The 14,791-nt window shown below is 25.1% G+C and overlaps 1 protein-coding gene across 2 annotated transcripts; it reads left to right on the top strand.

The window, feature by feature from the left end:
* The first annotated feature begins 1,800 nt into the window (after positions 1-1,800).
* LOC126896088 (uncharacterized) lies at positions 1,801-14,581 on the top strand. 2 transcript variants are annotated; one of them, XM_050668546.1, is made up of 7 exons: positions 1,801-2,100; positions 4,490-4,614; positions 9,906-10,075; positions 10,138-10,351; positions 10,421-10,584; positions 12,749-12,985; positions 13,128-14,581. In XM_050668546.1, exons 3-7 carry the CDS (start codon positions 9,968-9,970, stop codon positions 13,722-13,724), a joined length of 1,320 nt encoding a protein of 439 aa, XP_050524503.1. In that variant the 5' UTR covers positions 1,801-2,100; positions 4,490-4,614; positions 9,906-9,967; the 3' UTR covers positions 13,725-14,581. The 2 variants fall into 2 exon arrangements, with proteins under 2 accessions (XP_050524503.1, XP_050524502.1); XM_050668545.1 differs by lacking the exon at positions 4,490-4,614.
* The last annotated feature ends 210 nt before the right edge of the window (positions 14,582-14,791 follow it).

Genomic DNA, 14,791 nt, shown 5'->3' with positions numbered 1-14,791 from the left:
AAGTAAACGACGGTTATAAAACGCGCATCTACGTAGAATACAGATGTCAAAGACGAATATCGTCGCTTATACAGTAACAGAGAGTATCTCAAAAATTGACAAAATAAAATTTGTATCAATAATTATACATTGTGTGTTACTGACTATATTTTTATTACATATTTTTTTTAGATTCATTGTATGTTATAAAAGTAAAATCACTTTTTGTATTAAAACATATATATGTAATTTTGTTTTTTATTACCCTGAAAATTCCAAAACTGTGATACGTACTGTTGTAGTATAAACAATGACAGTTATTATAAAAAAAAACCCATCATAGGGGGGTCGTGGCATAGTTGGGTCAAGTATAATGATATCTGACAATGATTAAAATCACAATCATAAAAAACGCTTCGATGCTAATCTGTAGATAGTGCTGAATTTTAAAAATTGGTGGATTACAAAAGCTACATGATCTGCTATTTCCTTATTTATATCCTGATTAAGATAAAGTATGTCAAATGAAAAAGGGATATAAATAATATTTCTCATAAAAAAATTATACTGATCCATACACTTTTCAATAAGTCATAGCATTATAAAGTTAAAAATGTAAAATACAAAATCGAAAATTTTCACACAAAAATAGCATTTGGTAACTTGTTTCACCATGAAGACAAAATAAAGACCGAATTTTTTTTTCCATAATGAAGTATATTGCATTATCTTTAATTTAAGATATATATAAAAATGTCAGAGTTTACGGAAGACTTTCAAAAGTTAAGTTGAAAAAGTTAATTTTTTGTGAAAAAGTTGTCATTTTTAATCCCCCTGTGGGCAGGTAAAGGGTCAGATTTATAAAAAAAATATACCTAATGATAGGTAAAGACATTGCGCATCTATGAAAATAAATTATATTGATATGTTCATTTTTGAAAAAGTTACGGCAGTTTTTAGTAAAAAAAATTGAAAACTCTTCGAAAATTAGCGATTTTTAAATTTGTAATTTTTTTGGAGATTTCCCCCATTTAAGGGGAACCAGGAAAATGTTTTCAATTTTTGAGGGTTATGTCTTCGACTAGATATGATTTGTGATCTTTTTCACAATTTGTGATCGTTGAAAGAAATCGGTTCGATGAGAGCTAAAAAAAGTGGTAACAGACACACAGAAAAAAGAAACACATCATAGTAAAATTAATACTTTCTCAGCTTCACATCGAAGCTAAAAAATACTCCTTATAGATTGTAGCCCTTAATCCTTTTGTCTTTGTCGAGGAAGAACACTAAGTAGTTTTTTTTCATATTGAAAGGATCAAATGTTAAATTTGGAATAAAAAATATTTCTCTATAATTTCAATGTTTAAAGTTACCTATTTTTGGCATTAATCTTTCGATTTTAACACTTCGATGTTAAAAATAAAGATTTATTTTTATTTTATGCTAATTTAAATGAATATCAATTAATTGATATTTTGAAAAAGTGTGAACATCTTTAAAATGTAGGATTACATATAAGTTTATTATTTACTTAACTTTTTGAAATTTATTAAATTTTTTAATTAATATATTATTTATATTAATAATTATAGTTATAACTAGTTATAATCATCAAAATTAAAATATTAACAATTTCAGGTAGTAAATGCTTTTAATAAATAAATGATTATCCATATAGTAAAACATTTGTGATATTTTTGAATTTAAAAACAAATTCAAAGATTTTTCCGCGCCGGACACTGTTAGAAAGGGGGCAAAAATATTGATCATTTCGTTTTTGTTTACTAGCTCGACGGATTCATGTTTTAGTGGGTTTCTCGTGCTCAGTTACAGATGTCGTTCTATACTGTGGGCGACGCACGTTAGATGTGTGGTGAAAAATCTACAGTTTTATATATTTAATACGTCCTACATCTATAATTTATTATAAATTTTAACTTTTTATGGTATTTAATGTTGACTTACAATTTTTTTATGTAGAGTTTGAGATTGCATCGAAAAAAGGCCCCCTAAACACATCTTTGAACCGCAATGGTTGCCGGTTGTTTTATATCACAATTTAATAATTTCATAGTCGATAAAGAATTTTGGACTTTTTTGTCTACTCGCCTGCTATAACATGTAAGTTTTTACATAAATGATCTTATTTGGAATATTTAATATTGATTTATTCGAAATAGAAACTATTAAAAAGCTTTAACATAGTTTTTAAATTATAATTGGTCGAAATTTGTGTAATTCTAAAATGTAGATAATAAAAAGTATAATAATAAAAAAAGAAGTGTAATTCGATTTCAAAGTAAGACATACCATTTTTTGATAATCAAATAGCACGGTTATAAAACAACTAAAATATACTAATGTTATTTTTAGAATGATATTCGTAGAAATGTAGAGCGTCGTTTTATTTAGACAATTGTACTTATTGTTTATCTTCTGTTTACTACAAAATCAAATGTATTAATATTGTTTTAAAGGTAATGTTTTTTATATCATTCAAATATTATTTTTAAATTACTTCCTTAATTATAATACAAACTTTTTTATAACTGTTAAAATAACTAATATAGATATATCTTGTGATGATATATATTCCCTACAATCTCGTTGGAGTTTTCCTTATCCTAACAAAATAATGCTTGTTGATCAATTGTTTACATACATGTTATTCTATCCATACTGAAAAAATTCGGAGCAATAAATAGTGGTGTGCAGATTATCACATAAAATTATTATTATAAATTCTATTATAAAGTAGTAAAAGAATCCAGTGCACTGGATTATACAAATCAAGATATGCTACTGCAGTGGCATAACTTGATCTTGAGGGACCTCTAAGTGAGACTGTTAAATAGATCTATTTCAGATTGATATCTATATAAATTATGAATGACTTATTACAAAAGTTTTTGAGGGGTCCTAAAACTGAGGCATGGGCTATCCGAGGGGAAGCAGTAGGGACAGTTGCATTGGGCATCGTGCTTCTAAAATAGTAACATTACTGAACTTTCCACAATTGATTTTTCGTAATACGATGTTATAAAATTTCCCTCCTTCGGAAAAATGTAGCAGGCTTTTAAGGTTCTCATAAATTTTAGTTGTAATTTATTTTGCCCAGGGCCCCGCATAAGCTTCTACCGTCACTATCTTAAGGGTTCCAAAGTATATATAAAAAATATATTAATACCCTTCTCTACGGAAAAAAATTGTATCTTCACAATGAATTAATTTTTATCTGGGGGTTCCTTTCTCTTCTCTTAATAGAATCAATTAGTTATATAACTTATTTTAAATATTTAAAAGCTTTCAAAAAATAAGAGAAGTACCATTTTATAACTGTGATTATTTATATTTGTTGTTAAATTGGTTTGTGTAAAAAGATTACTGAAAAATGTTTGAGATGGCTACTTTAATAATAGAATGTAATCTTTAACTTTCCCCTCTATATGCACTCTATGATGCTCTATGGTTCTATGATATATTTTGGAATTTTTATCATTGTAACCAGTGGCCGATCCATAATGAGGGTTAACGTATTTTTGGTAAAATATTTAAGTTGTATAATGTTTTTCCTATATCACAATGAGCATTTAATGTACAGAAACATAAAAATAATATATATTAGTCATTAATAAAGTTGTGCTATGTTATTAGCACAACAAGTAATTAACATCAAGTATGCTTAGTATAAATCATCACGAACTCACTGGTTGAATGAGTGAAAGAGAGAAAGAGGGGAAAAAGCAAACGTAGGCCAGACGCAGTACATGCCGTTTATGGATCAATATTTCATCTGACAGTGAGATTCGTCTAACAAAACGCTACTGTCAATCTATATTATCATCATGGATATTTTTACTTAATATACGCCTCCTGATTCTGTACATCGTTATGGCGAATTTATTTGTTTTTTTTTTTTGTCAAATTACTTGTTCATGAAAATTTTATATAATCTATTTTAAAAAATGATTTTAAATTTAAAACATCCAGAAATCTAAATTAAAATATTTAATATTTTCTTACTAGTGACAGTCCGTATCATAGTTTTATAGGTAAAATTGTCATCCTTATTTCTCGTTTTCTATTTATTTTACCTTGAAAATTAAAAGTCCATAAAGTTTGTAGAACATTATACAAGATTTATATTTATCAAATCTTAATGTATGAAAAATACACGTAAAATATATTTTATTAATAAAATATCGTGGAATCGTTTGAAAATTCAGCAATTATATTTATAAGTGTATAGTTATTTAACAAATATTATATCACAATAATTTTTATGTAGATTAATAATCTTATGTCACTTATGATATGCGATCGCATAATATCATAAGTAGAAATAATACCTCTTAAACATTTATAACGACATCTAGAATCACCTGTGTACTTACAGGTATACAATAGATAATGTTATTTAAATACATATTATAAGTTTGTTCTCTGAAATTTAAATTTAGTTACACCTAGACAAAACGATTGACAATTTATTTTCTTCTACCTGCTATAGGTCAATGTATTATATTCAAGACGGGTTATATGAAACAGCTCAAATTATTAAATTTTTTATGTTTATGTTTGGCGTCTAATGGTTGTTACAAAATCGATTCACATTTTACTGTCATCACAATTCTCGTAAGCCTTTACGATAACGATAACGTATTCTATAGTAAATAAGTATCATTTTAAAATATATATATATTCCTTTATCGTCATTATTTTTAGCCAAAATATGTATAATAGATTTTATCTAAGTACATTACTGGATAATCTTTTAAGCACGATAGAAAATATGAAAAAGTTTATATAAAATATTGAGATTGATTGAATATAATATCGATTAGTAGTACAATCAAAAACTAGATAAAAATTTTACTATTTTTCTTTCGACTCTCCCTCGAAAGAAAACATTTTAAAACCATTAATTTTAACTATGATTTTAATGTTCTAAAATTTATTGCTGTAATATCACATGTATTATAATAAATACAAATAGAAAGTTGGCGTCACTTTTTTAGTGAGTGATATTATAATATAAAATTTATAATTGTACTTTAATTGAATTTGAAAATAATTGATTTTATTATCGTAATTAAAATAATCCGAGGAACGCGATTCCTATATTTCTTTACTCTTAAATGGCGATTATGATCAAAATCTATTATTTAATATAATTAATTTTATTTATTTTCAACTTACTCATGGTGGAAATGGATTTTAAAAAGATCAATGTTATTGAAGGTAGTACCTTCATATTGAATTATTATTTAAATATACTAAAAATTATTATTCTGTAAATTGATAAATATTTTTATAAATAAAAATGTATTATAAAATATAAATTAATATATAATAAAACATTTTATAATAATTCGCATTCATAAAATCTTTAAAATATTTATGTTCATCATTATTGTTAATATATTACTATGTTTGCATAATTTATGGATGTATATATAACTTATATAATTTTACTAATATTTTAAAATATTGAATAATTATCAATGAGTGGAAAATTTACTATTATATTCACATCTAGTAAATTGATAAGAAATTCTATTTATTTATTTATACTTTTAAAATATTTTACTTCGATTTTTTTAATCGATTAAGTGATAAAAAAAACTTATCTTAGTGTTAATTATACATTTTTAATAAGGTCCAATTTATTGCTATTATATCCATCAGAGTACTATTGTAACACTATTGTCACAGCAAATCGCTCCTATCATTGCTTAACGTTCAAATGATAAATAAAATGTTTTCAACATTTTATGATAAATTTTTATTTATTTTATAAATAATAAATTTTTTGACTTTTTTGCTTAAAATCTTTTTGAAAGGAAAGTTTTCAGTCAAAAACACAAATTAAACATATAGGTTGCATATATTAATAAATAAAGAGTTATACTATTTGTTAACAATTGGAATATGATATTTTGTCACGCAAAGGACTGTCAAAAAAGTTCTTGTCTATCAATATTATTAGTCTTTTTATGGGAAAATCTATATATACAATATAAAATATTTACTTGCATGTTAAGTATTCACTATCTGGATTAGTCAATACAACCAACTTCTATTAAGAAACGATTTTTTATGCTTGTAATTATTCATTAAGTTAAAAATAATAAGCTAAGGTTACAAATAGACTTAGAAATATTTTCATTGGGAAAGAAAATTTTTATCATCTAAATTTATATTTCCAGAACAATCTATTTTTACAAATTAAAATATATATTCAGTATGTCAAATCTAGAATATGCATTTGTAATAACTATTTAAGATGTATTTTGAAGATTGTTACGTTTCATATATTTTAATAAATTTTTAATTTGCACCTTTTTATGGATGATATATTAAATAATATATATATATTATATATTAAAGTTATCTTTATATAATGTAGTATTTATATTAACAAGTGTATTTGGTATACTTTGAGATTTTATACTCTGAATGAACTGGCGTATTAAAAAGGAATCCAAATTCTAGTGAAAGATGCCAAGAAATAGCTATAGCTAGTTATTTAATCTAAAAATAAACATATATTAGTAATGTGGTAAATATTTATCAAGCTCTTAACTGGAATTATTCACATGTGTTCGAATACATTGACTATTGATTTATTTTCAAATACTTCTTGGATTATACATCTAAGCTACGCTTGGGACATTGAACAAATATTTGCTTTTTCATCAGTTATATATCTAAATATAAAAGTGTATCAACAAACTTAATTGAAGTGCATGATACAAATCTCTAATCCAAGATTCATGAATAGTTTCAATAAATCTAATGATTTGTTAAAAAACTTATATGACACCTAAAAAGATTTCATTTAGTTATTTTCTTTAAACAATACATTCTATAATGTTACTTTCGATTTCGATCACGCCAATGAAAAAAGTTTTATTTTTATTTTTTTAATTGCTTTTAATGCATAATATAGCTGGACAATTATCTATTATTACTGTTATTATTATTAAAGAGCAGTTTGTAAAAACAGTGCAACAAATTTTGATGATATATGAGAATTGATCCCAAGACGAAATGAAAAAAGTTATTTTGGAATTATTACTTCGTTTATTGTGTTCATTTCAGTTGCTCTTTAGTAAGCTTATTTTAACAACTAAAATCTATATCAGCTTCTTCCTAATGAACTACATTTAGGAAAATAATATTCTCCAATTATTAGCCTTTTTGAAAAAATATTAAATATTTTAAAACATCTAGTGATATCACATTTAAATATTTTAGTATGTGGATGATATGTTTAATTTATAAGTATGATAATTCTATTAATACATTATAATGTTTTATATTTAAAAAGTATGTATAGATACCTATTTTTTCTTCACACATTATCTTAGAATTTGATATCTAGGGTAAGTATTTGGGATTAAATTAATATTGTAGAAGACAGTCGATTCCTTATGTTTACTCACACACCACTTACAAAAAATAAAATAAATTTTTGTTCAGTAATTTTAGTATGATGATTATAAAAATATATTTTATAATAAATCCATTAAAATAAAGTTTATTATCATATGTAAATAATAAAAATTCTTAAATTTAGAACTGTTCATTGGACTTTGTCTATTTTAATTTTAATTGTTATAATTATCTATACTAATAATTTTATAAATAACTATTAAATTACAAAACCAAATTAAAGAAAAATCATAAAAGGTTTATTCTTTTTTATGGAATGTGCAAAAAGTTCAATATACTCTTTATCCAATTATCAGAACAAGCGATTTTCATTTGTAATTGTTCATTGTATTGAACAAATATATAAACTATATTTTAAGTATTGCTAATTTATCAGAATAAGGTTACCTAACGCCAATCATATAAAACTAAACAGAAAAAAAGTTATGCATAAGTTATTTCCTATGTATAAAGTATATTTTTTTGAATGTCTGACTTACCCGTCTAAGGGGGGGGGGAGATTTAAAACTTGAGACATACGTATAAAAAGAACTTTTTCAACTACATTATTCAAAATATTTTTGACATCTTGCATCTTTTAAACATATATTAAATAAAAGGTTATATAATTTACTACGAGTTAAAAAAAAATTGTTCCTATGACTTATGTTCTATATTTAAACAACTCCCGAATTTAAACAAAAAATTTTATTTTTATGTGAAAAAATCACTGTTTTTTTTGTTGTTATAATGTTCTATTTCAGTTATTTTTCCAATCATTACCACCTATACCTAAAAAAAAAGATTCTAAGCTCCTCCAATAATTTATTGAAATTATACCCATCAATATAATATAGTAATTAATTTATAGTTAGCGAAAATATGTAGTATAGTTCAGTGATAAAAAATGTAGAAGGAATTGACCAAAAGTTTTAATTGGTAATAAAAATGATAATTAAAATGATCTAATTTAATTGTGCTGACTGATACTTATCGTACTATGCAACAGTCTTAATTAGATTAAGTTAAAATTCCATAAATACACTTCCTTCTTTAGATTTACGCAGTTAAATGCGATTAATTTGTATAATAAAATAAAATATATACGTAATAATGATTTTTGTTTTTTAAATTTTGATTTGAATAAATAATCAATTTTTCTGATTATTCAACAATAATAATAAAATGTCAGGTATTGTTTATTAAATGATCAAATAGGATACATGTATAACTAATTTAAGTTTTTAAGTTTTTTTTTTTAACTATTAATATGTTTAATTAAAATGGAATAATTTGAAATTATTTTATTAAACTTTAAAAAATTAAAAAAAAAAGAAAAAATGACTTGAGAAAAATACATTTTTTTCTGAAAAATAAATGATATTAATAATTTTGAACAGTAATTATTTTTAAAAATATTCATTTTTATTTTTTAACATACCAAAGTTTTATAATAAGTATAACCTAAATTAAATTCGTTTATCGTATATTGTTAATAATGTTAAGAAAATAATTTTGGATCGTTTAGTAAAAATATAATTTCTATTAAAATAAAAAACAAACAATATTTAAAAATATAAATATTTTTAGATAGTAATTGTAAAAATACGTTTAATAAACCTAAAAATATAAAATGTCATTCTAACCTATTTTTTGTTTATCATATACTACACATTTTATATACAGGGTGTTCAGTAAGTCAGGAAACGGGTATCTATTGTTCTCATTGTTTGTAACAATGAGAACAATAGAAACCCATTTCGTGACTTACTGAACACCCTGTATATGAGCTAACTAGGTACTATAGAGCATATTATCAATACCACCTTATTACAATAAGGTAAATAAGGTACAATTTTTAAGTAGGCGAATTATATAGGCAAATCTACTACGCCAGTGTGTTTAATTATAAATAAACAGTATTAATTATGGGCTTATGGAAAAAATGTTAACTTAAAAATATTTCAGAAATAATGATTAATATTCAATAAATCACGAGACAGAGACCAATGGAGTCAAGCAGTTGTTGCGGCAATGGGCTCAAATGACCTGTAAAAGCCTCAAAAGAAGAAGAAGAAATCACGAAAAAAATGTTTTTTTTTACTTATACCCTCAATTATATCTGACTTATAATTGTCAATTAAAAATTATATAAAAATTTATTTTCTTAGAAATCGTTAAATTACCAACTTTATTGTATAATAATACACAATGTCATCTTTATGAAAAAAAATATGATAATTTTTACAATAAATCTAAGGATACTAACATTTTTGAAAATTATTGTAATATTATTATCAATGTCGTTACAATTATTGTTATTAACTAATTTATCCATTTAAACCTAACCAGTTATTAAAATATAAAACTATTATACTTTTTAAAATGATAAGAATCATTGTATAATATGTTATTTTTTATAAAATAAGGTATTGAATCCCTGATTAATATTATACATATATATATATATATTTTTAATTAATTTCCAGAGATTTCAATAGGAATGACATGAAACCTATTGTATGCCAGTGTGGGGTGAAGCCCCCAAGCGATGGGAGAGAGCGTTGGTGATCATAAAAATTTTACTGAATCAGACATCAACATTAAAAGAGAAATGATAAAAGCTGAATTTTACAGCACATATGACGTCATGACTGGAGTAACTATAAAAATATTGTAGAAAATCGTTCTAATGATATTCAATTAAACTTCTTATCTTAGGTAAGAATTGCGTCGACTCTGGGAGGCTTTTTCTTAATGATGGTTCTATTGGTGTTATATAAAAGTAAATGTAAAACCCGCTCGCTATCCGATCAACATCTTGAAGCTGTCATTAAAGCAGCTGTAGATCAAGAAGAACAAATGGCCGCTCTAGCTAAAAGAAGTTCAAGTTCAAGCTATTGTTCTGGTCATGGTCTTTGTCGATGTTCTCAAAGTATAATTTTTAAATTTTAAATTTAATTCATATGTTTAACTTGGCAATTATGTTGATATTTTTTAATAGGATATAGTATTCCCGAAAATGATTCTTCAATCGATTGTAATAACTGGAGTCGTCAATCTAGGGCATATCTTACAGAAATGCAATACTATCCATACATGGTTTTAAATCATACAAAAAACAACAAACGAATTACAACTTCGGTGTTGGAATATTCATTCGAAGAGGTAAAAAAAATGACTCGTTATAATAAAATAATAATTGTGGTTATAGTGCTTTTATCGACAAAAAATAAACGCGTGGGATAGTTGTAAAATAATGAAGGGAGGCTAATAAAAATTCAATTTTTTGAATAGCATAATCAAAATTTTATTTCTTCTTTCGGATTTCAGATGAACTAAAATGAGCAAAAATATATGTAAAAATTGAAACTATTAAACAAAGTCTTATTTGGTTCAATTTTAGAGATCTTAAATCTTTATATTATTCATTAGTATTATTGATAATTAAGATTTCAATTAGTATTATTTTATAGTATTACCAGATAAAGAGTTTATTGGTTTTATTAAAATATTAAATAATAGTTGAAATAAAATACATTCCGTTTCTATGGAATTATCTGTTGTATTAATTAAAATAATGTATGATATTTCGTCTCAGCATAATATTTTATAAATTTATTACCTTATTATTTATTTTTAATGAGAATAAAAGTAAATAACTATTTTTCTTAAATGACCAAAAAAGTTTATAAATTTGAATTACAATAAAAGTGAATATTATATTAGTTAATAACAAAAAAATGTTTCGAGAAAAACGCGATTAAAAAAGAATGTTTGATATTGTTGTTATGCTAAAAATATTAATTAAATTTATAATATTAAAATTACGGTATTTATTTATTTTTTAATTGCAGATAATTCAAAAAGAAATTATATTATTTTACACTTTAGTATAGGTACTAAAGGGTAAAACACTGTAGTGTTTTACTATAGTATAAATACCATGTGAATATTACTATTTGGTTGTTATTTTCATTATTTACATCATTTGATACAATATTTGCATTTTAACGTTAAAAGAAATATATAATAGAAATATCTAGCGATGACCCAATTAAGAGTTGTTAAGTGCTAATCTCTACGCCTATTTTCAGTTCTACTTCATTTCACGTCAATAACACAATTTTTGCACGTGATAAACGTGTTAATGTAATATGTATATGTAACGTCTTATGTAAAATCAAAAACTTTTACGTTATAAATGTGAAAGTATGAGCTTTTAACTGATAAGTAGGACTGTAAATTATGTGCACTTATAAATTATGTTTAAACCAATTTGAAGGGTCCCATTTTACACAATTCTGTTGTAGAATTATAGTAACCTAGAAATATTTTTCGTTTTAGGGCGATATTAACCCTTAATTGTCCTCAAGTTATTTCATCGGAAAATACATATTGCTAAGTTTTCAAGGCAATTAATAACAATTTTCTACTGGCTGATTGTGTGTTCAGATTAACTTAATAATATTATAGATTTTCAAATACGCTAGGACTAATAGTTACTTAATAAATAGACACAGTATTTTGTATGTCTATTGAACCGATGTTTAGTCAGTGAAAATAGAACAATTATTTATATTTTATTTTCTATAGTTTTCTAGTCTAAAACAGAGCAATAAGTATCATCTGCTTCAACAAAAGACTTCAGTGTACCTTAAAAGCTCACCCTAATATATATAAGGTATTAGCTCACCTAATAAAAAAAAATATATATATGTATTACAGTTTTTTTTTCACTTTTGGGTACGATATAGTAAATTAAGTTTGTTTAATACTATTTTGCTACACTTTGCCAAATTTTCATGAAAACTTTTTAAAAATTTGTCATAATTACATAACTTAATCTAATAAAATGTGGATACTACCTTGCAAGTTGTATTATACTTAGTAATAATAATAAAGTAATAAGATCACATGAAAATGTTTGCTCATTCAGTCATAAAAAAAAGTCATGATTCCCCATACCCCAAATTACATTACAACCTTTACTTATAGTAAAGTTTCATTTATAAGAAAAATAGCTATCACCATATTATTGAAATATAGGAAAAATATTTGTATTATTTTATACTTAAACAATTATATTTTAAACAAAGCGAAAACGACATACTAAAGATCCTTAACAATATGCATTACTACAAAATACAACAGAAATCTGCCCAAATTCAGCTACTAAGCTTTGAATGGATTCTAATTTTAGATTTATACAAATGTAATTAACAATACGGATAAAAAATATTGGAATACTGTGATTTTCGTAGATATAGACATTGAACTAGGGTGATTTAACTATGAATTATAAAAAATCTATAACTGATATATATTTCAGGATGAAAATGACGGAATGGAAATTCTTACAAACAACAGCTTTAGAGTAGCACAATGGTTAGAGGTACCAGATGGCCGAAAATTAATATCCCGGGGAAATAGTGTTAGTAGCAATGATACGAGTTATTTAGAAGCTAGAGGGTCGTCATTGATAGTGGGACATCCTCCATCACCTTTAAATCACTCGTCGTCTGCTGGTGACCCACCGTGGGAGTATTATTATCCCATTGATATACAAGTAAAGAAACATTTTTGATGCTGTAATTTCTGTAATATAATTTTTTGAAGTAGTTTTACATTGCAACACTAAAAATAAATTTGGATTGTACATATAATTGAAATTTAATTTTTAGTGCTAAAAATAATCTGAATTTTTATAGGTGATACAACCAACCCCGTGCATGACGCCATGTGGTAGCCAAGACAGTTTTTCTGACGTACCACGTCATACACAGCAATTATTGCCGACAGCATCCGGCAAACGGCAAAGACATGATTCTCCGAGATTAATTGCGCCCATAGCGTCAATACGGACATCTTGTAGCAGCTGCTGTGAAACCGAAACGTCTACAGCTAACTCGTCTGTGTTTGTTGATGATTTTAGTTGTACGTCTCCTCTATTAGCCAACGGAACGTTTGGCTTGAACGAATTTTCATCGGATAATGGTGTATATGGTAGTGAGCGTCGTGTACGTGTGCGACAAAAAAGAAGATATTCATCTCCTTCGGGTAACCGCGTTAACCATAATCATGGAAACAAAGATCTTGTATTGTTAGACGACATTTGTAGAAGTTCGAAATCGTTTCACGGTTTTCAAAGAACTCATTCAGCAACAATACCGAATACTCCGTTTGGTAAAAACGTTATTGTCGTACAAGCTGATGTCAACCCAGTCGCTGACACGATTGTCAATGCCAACTCTCTATCAGGGTCTTTGCGCGCATTATATGATGCGTCCAAGGAAACATTGTTTTAGGTTATAAGTTGTTCTGCAACACGTTTTAAGGATATTCAATTGAACAGAATCCATGACGTCAACGAGTAGCATTGAACATTTTAACGAACGAAAAATCAAGTTTTTTTCGTGTTTATGCATCGTCCTTGTTGATAAAATTATGTTTGTATTCTCTAAAGGAGGATACAGAATTTCAGCTCATTCTTTTTTAGGAACTAATAAATTGTTAATGGTTGTTGATAAACCATAGGCGCAATTCTGATAAAATTTTCGGATGGGCTCATTATTTTTATTTTTCCATTCTTAAATGTTTTTTATATTATCTATGTAATTTTTCTGAAATTATAGAGGGGCTAAACTCTTTCTAATTTGCGCTTATTTTTAAAGTTTATCCAACGAAACATTTATATTAATTATTATTTTAATCAGCAAAATGTTTTTTGTATTTCATTAGTTGTTATTATTTACAATATTCAAGTTATCAGGGTTACACTAAAAAAAGTTTTTTCATTGACATTAGTACTCTCATTTATTATTCTTAATATTTTTCATTTAAATTAGCTAAGAAGAAACTAAGAATATAGCAATAAATCATGCAATGATCCAAAACTACTATTATAAGTATCACATAGTAATAAAAATAACTTTTCATTTATAGTCACATGAATTTGTGACTATAAATTTATAAAAGTTTTTCAGTTAGTAATTCTTATCAAAAATATTGTACATAATTGTATTAGAACCGTCTTTTTTTTTAATTGTAGATTTTTTTGTATCATTGAATGTCTACTGAAAAGTATTCGTTTTAAATAAATAATTATTTAATATAGTCATTCATTTTCTGATTTTTTTGTTTTACTTATGACAATAATTTATTTTGTCAGTTTTAACTAATATTTAATATCTGAGTTTAATTACGTATTATAATATGATTTTATTTTAATTTATCCTGGATATCACTTTAAAAAAAATTTGAAAAATTGTTAACTACAAAATTTTTTTGTTATTTTAATATTTAAGTGTTAATATTAAGTTAATCACGTGATTTCCATCATTCATCTCGTGATAAATTATCTCCTTACTGTACT

This window comes from Daktulosphaira vitifoliae, unplaced genomic scaffold, assembly GCF_025091365.1.
Source record: "Daktulosphaira vitifoliae isolate Bord-2020 unplaced genomic scaffold, ASM2509136v1 Scaffold_1, whole genome shotgun sequence".
NCBI lineage: Eukaryota > Metazoa > Arthropoda > Insecta > Hemiptera > Phylloxeridae > Daktulosphaira > Daktulosphaira vitifoliae.
Note: the sequence above shows the minus strand (reverse complement) of the source record. Positions and strands in the feature narration are given on the sequence as shown.

What these genes read in the sequence shown, in the direction of transcription:
- LOC126896088 (XM_050668545.1), top strand. Translation starts at nt 9,968, where the DNA reads ATGGGAGAGAGCGTTGGTGATCATAAAAATTTTACTGAATCAGACATC. An exon ending in TCTTTGTCGATGTTCTCAAA is followed by an intron (nt 10,352 to 10,420) that starts GTATAATTTTTA and finishes ATTTTTTAATAG; the next exon opens with GATATAGTATTCCCGAAAAT. An exon ending in ATTATCCCATTGATATACAA is followed by an intron (nt 12,986 to 13,127) that starts GTAAAGAAACAT and finishes GAATTTTTATAG; the next exon opens with GTGATACAACCAACCCCGTG.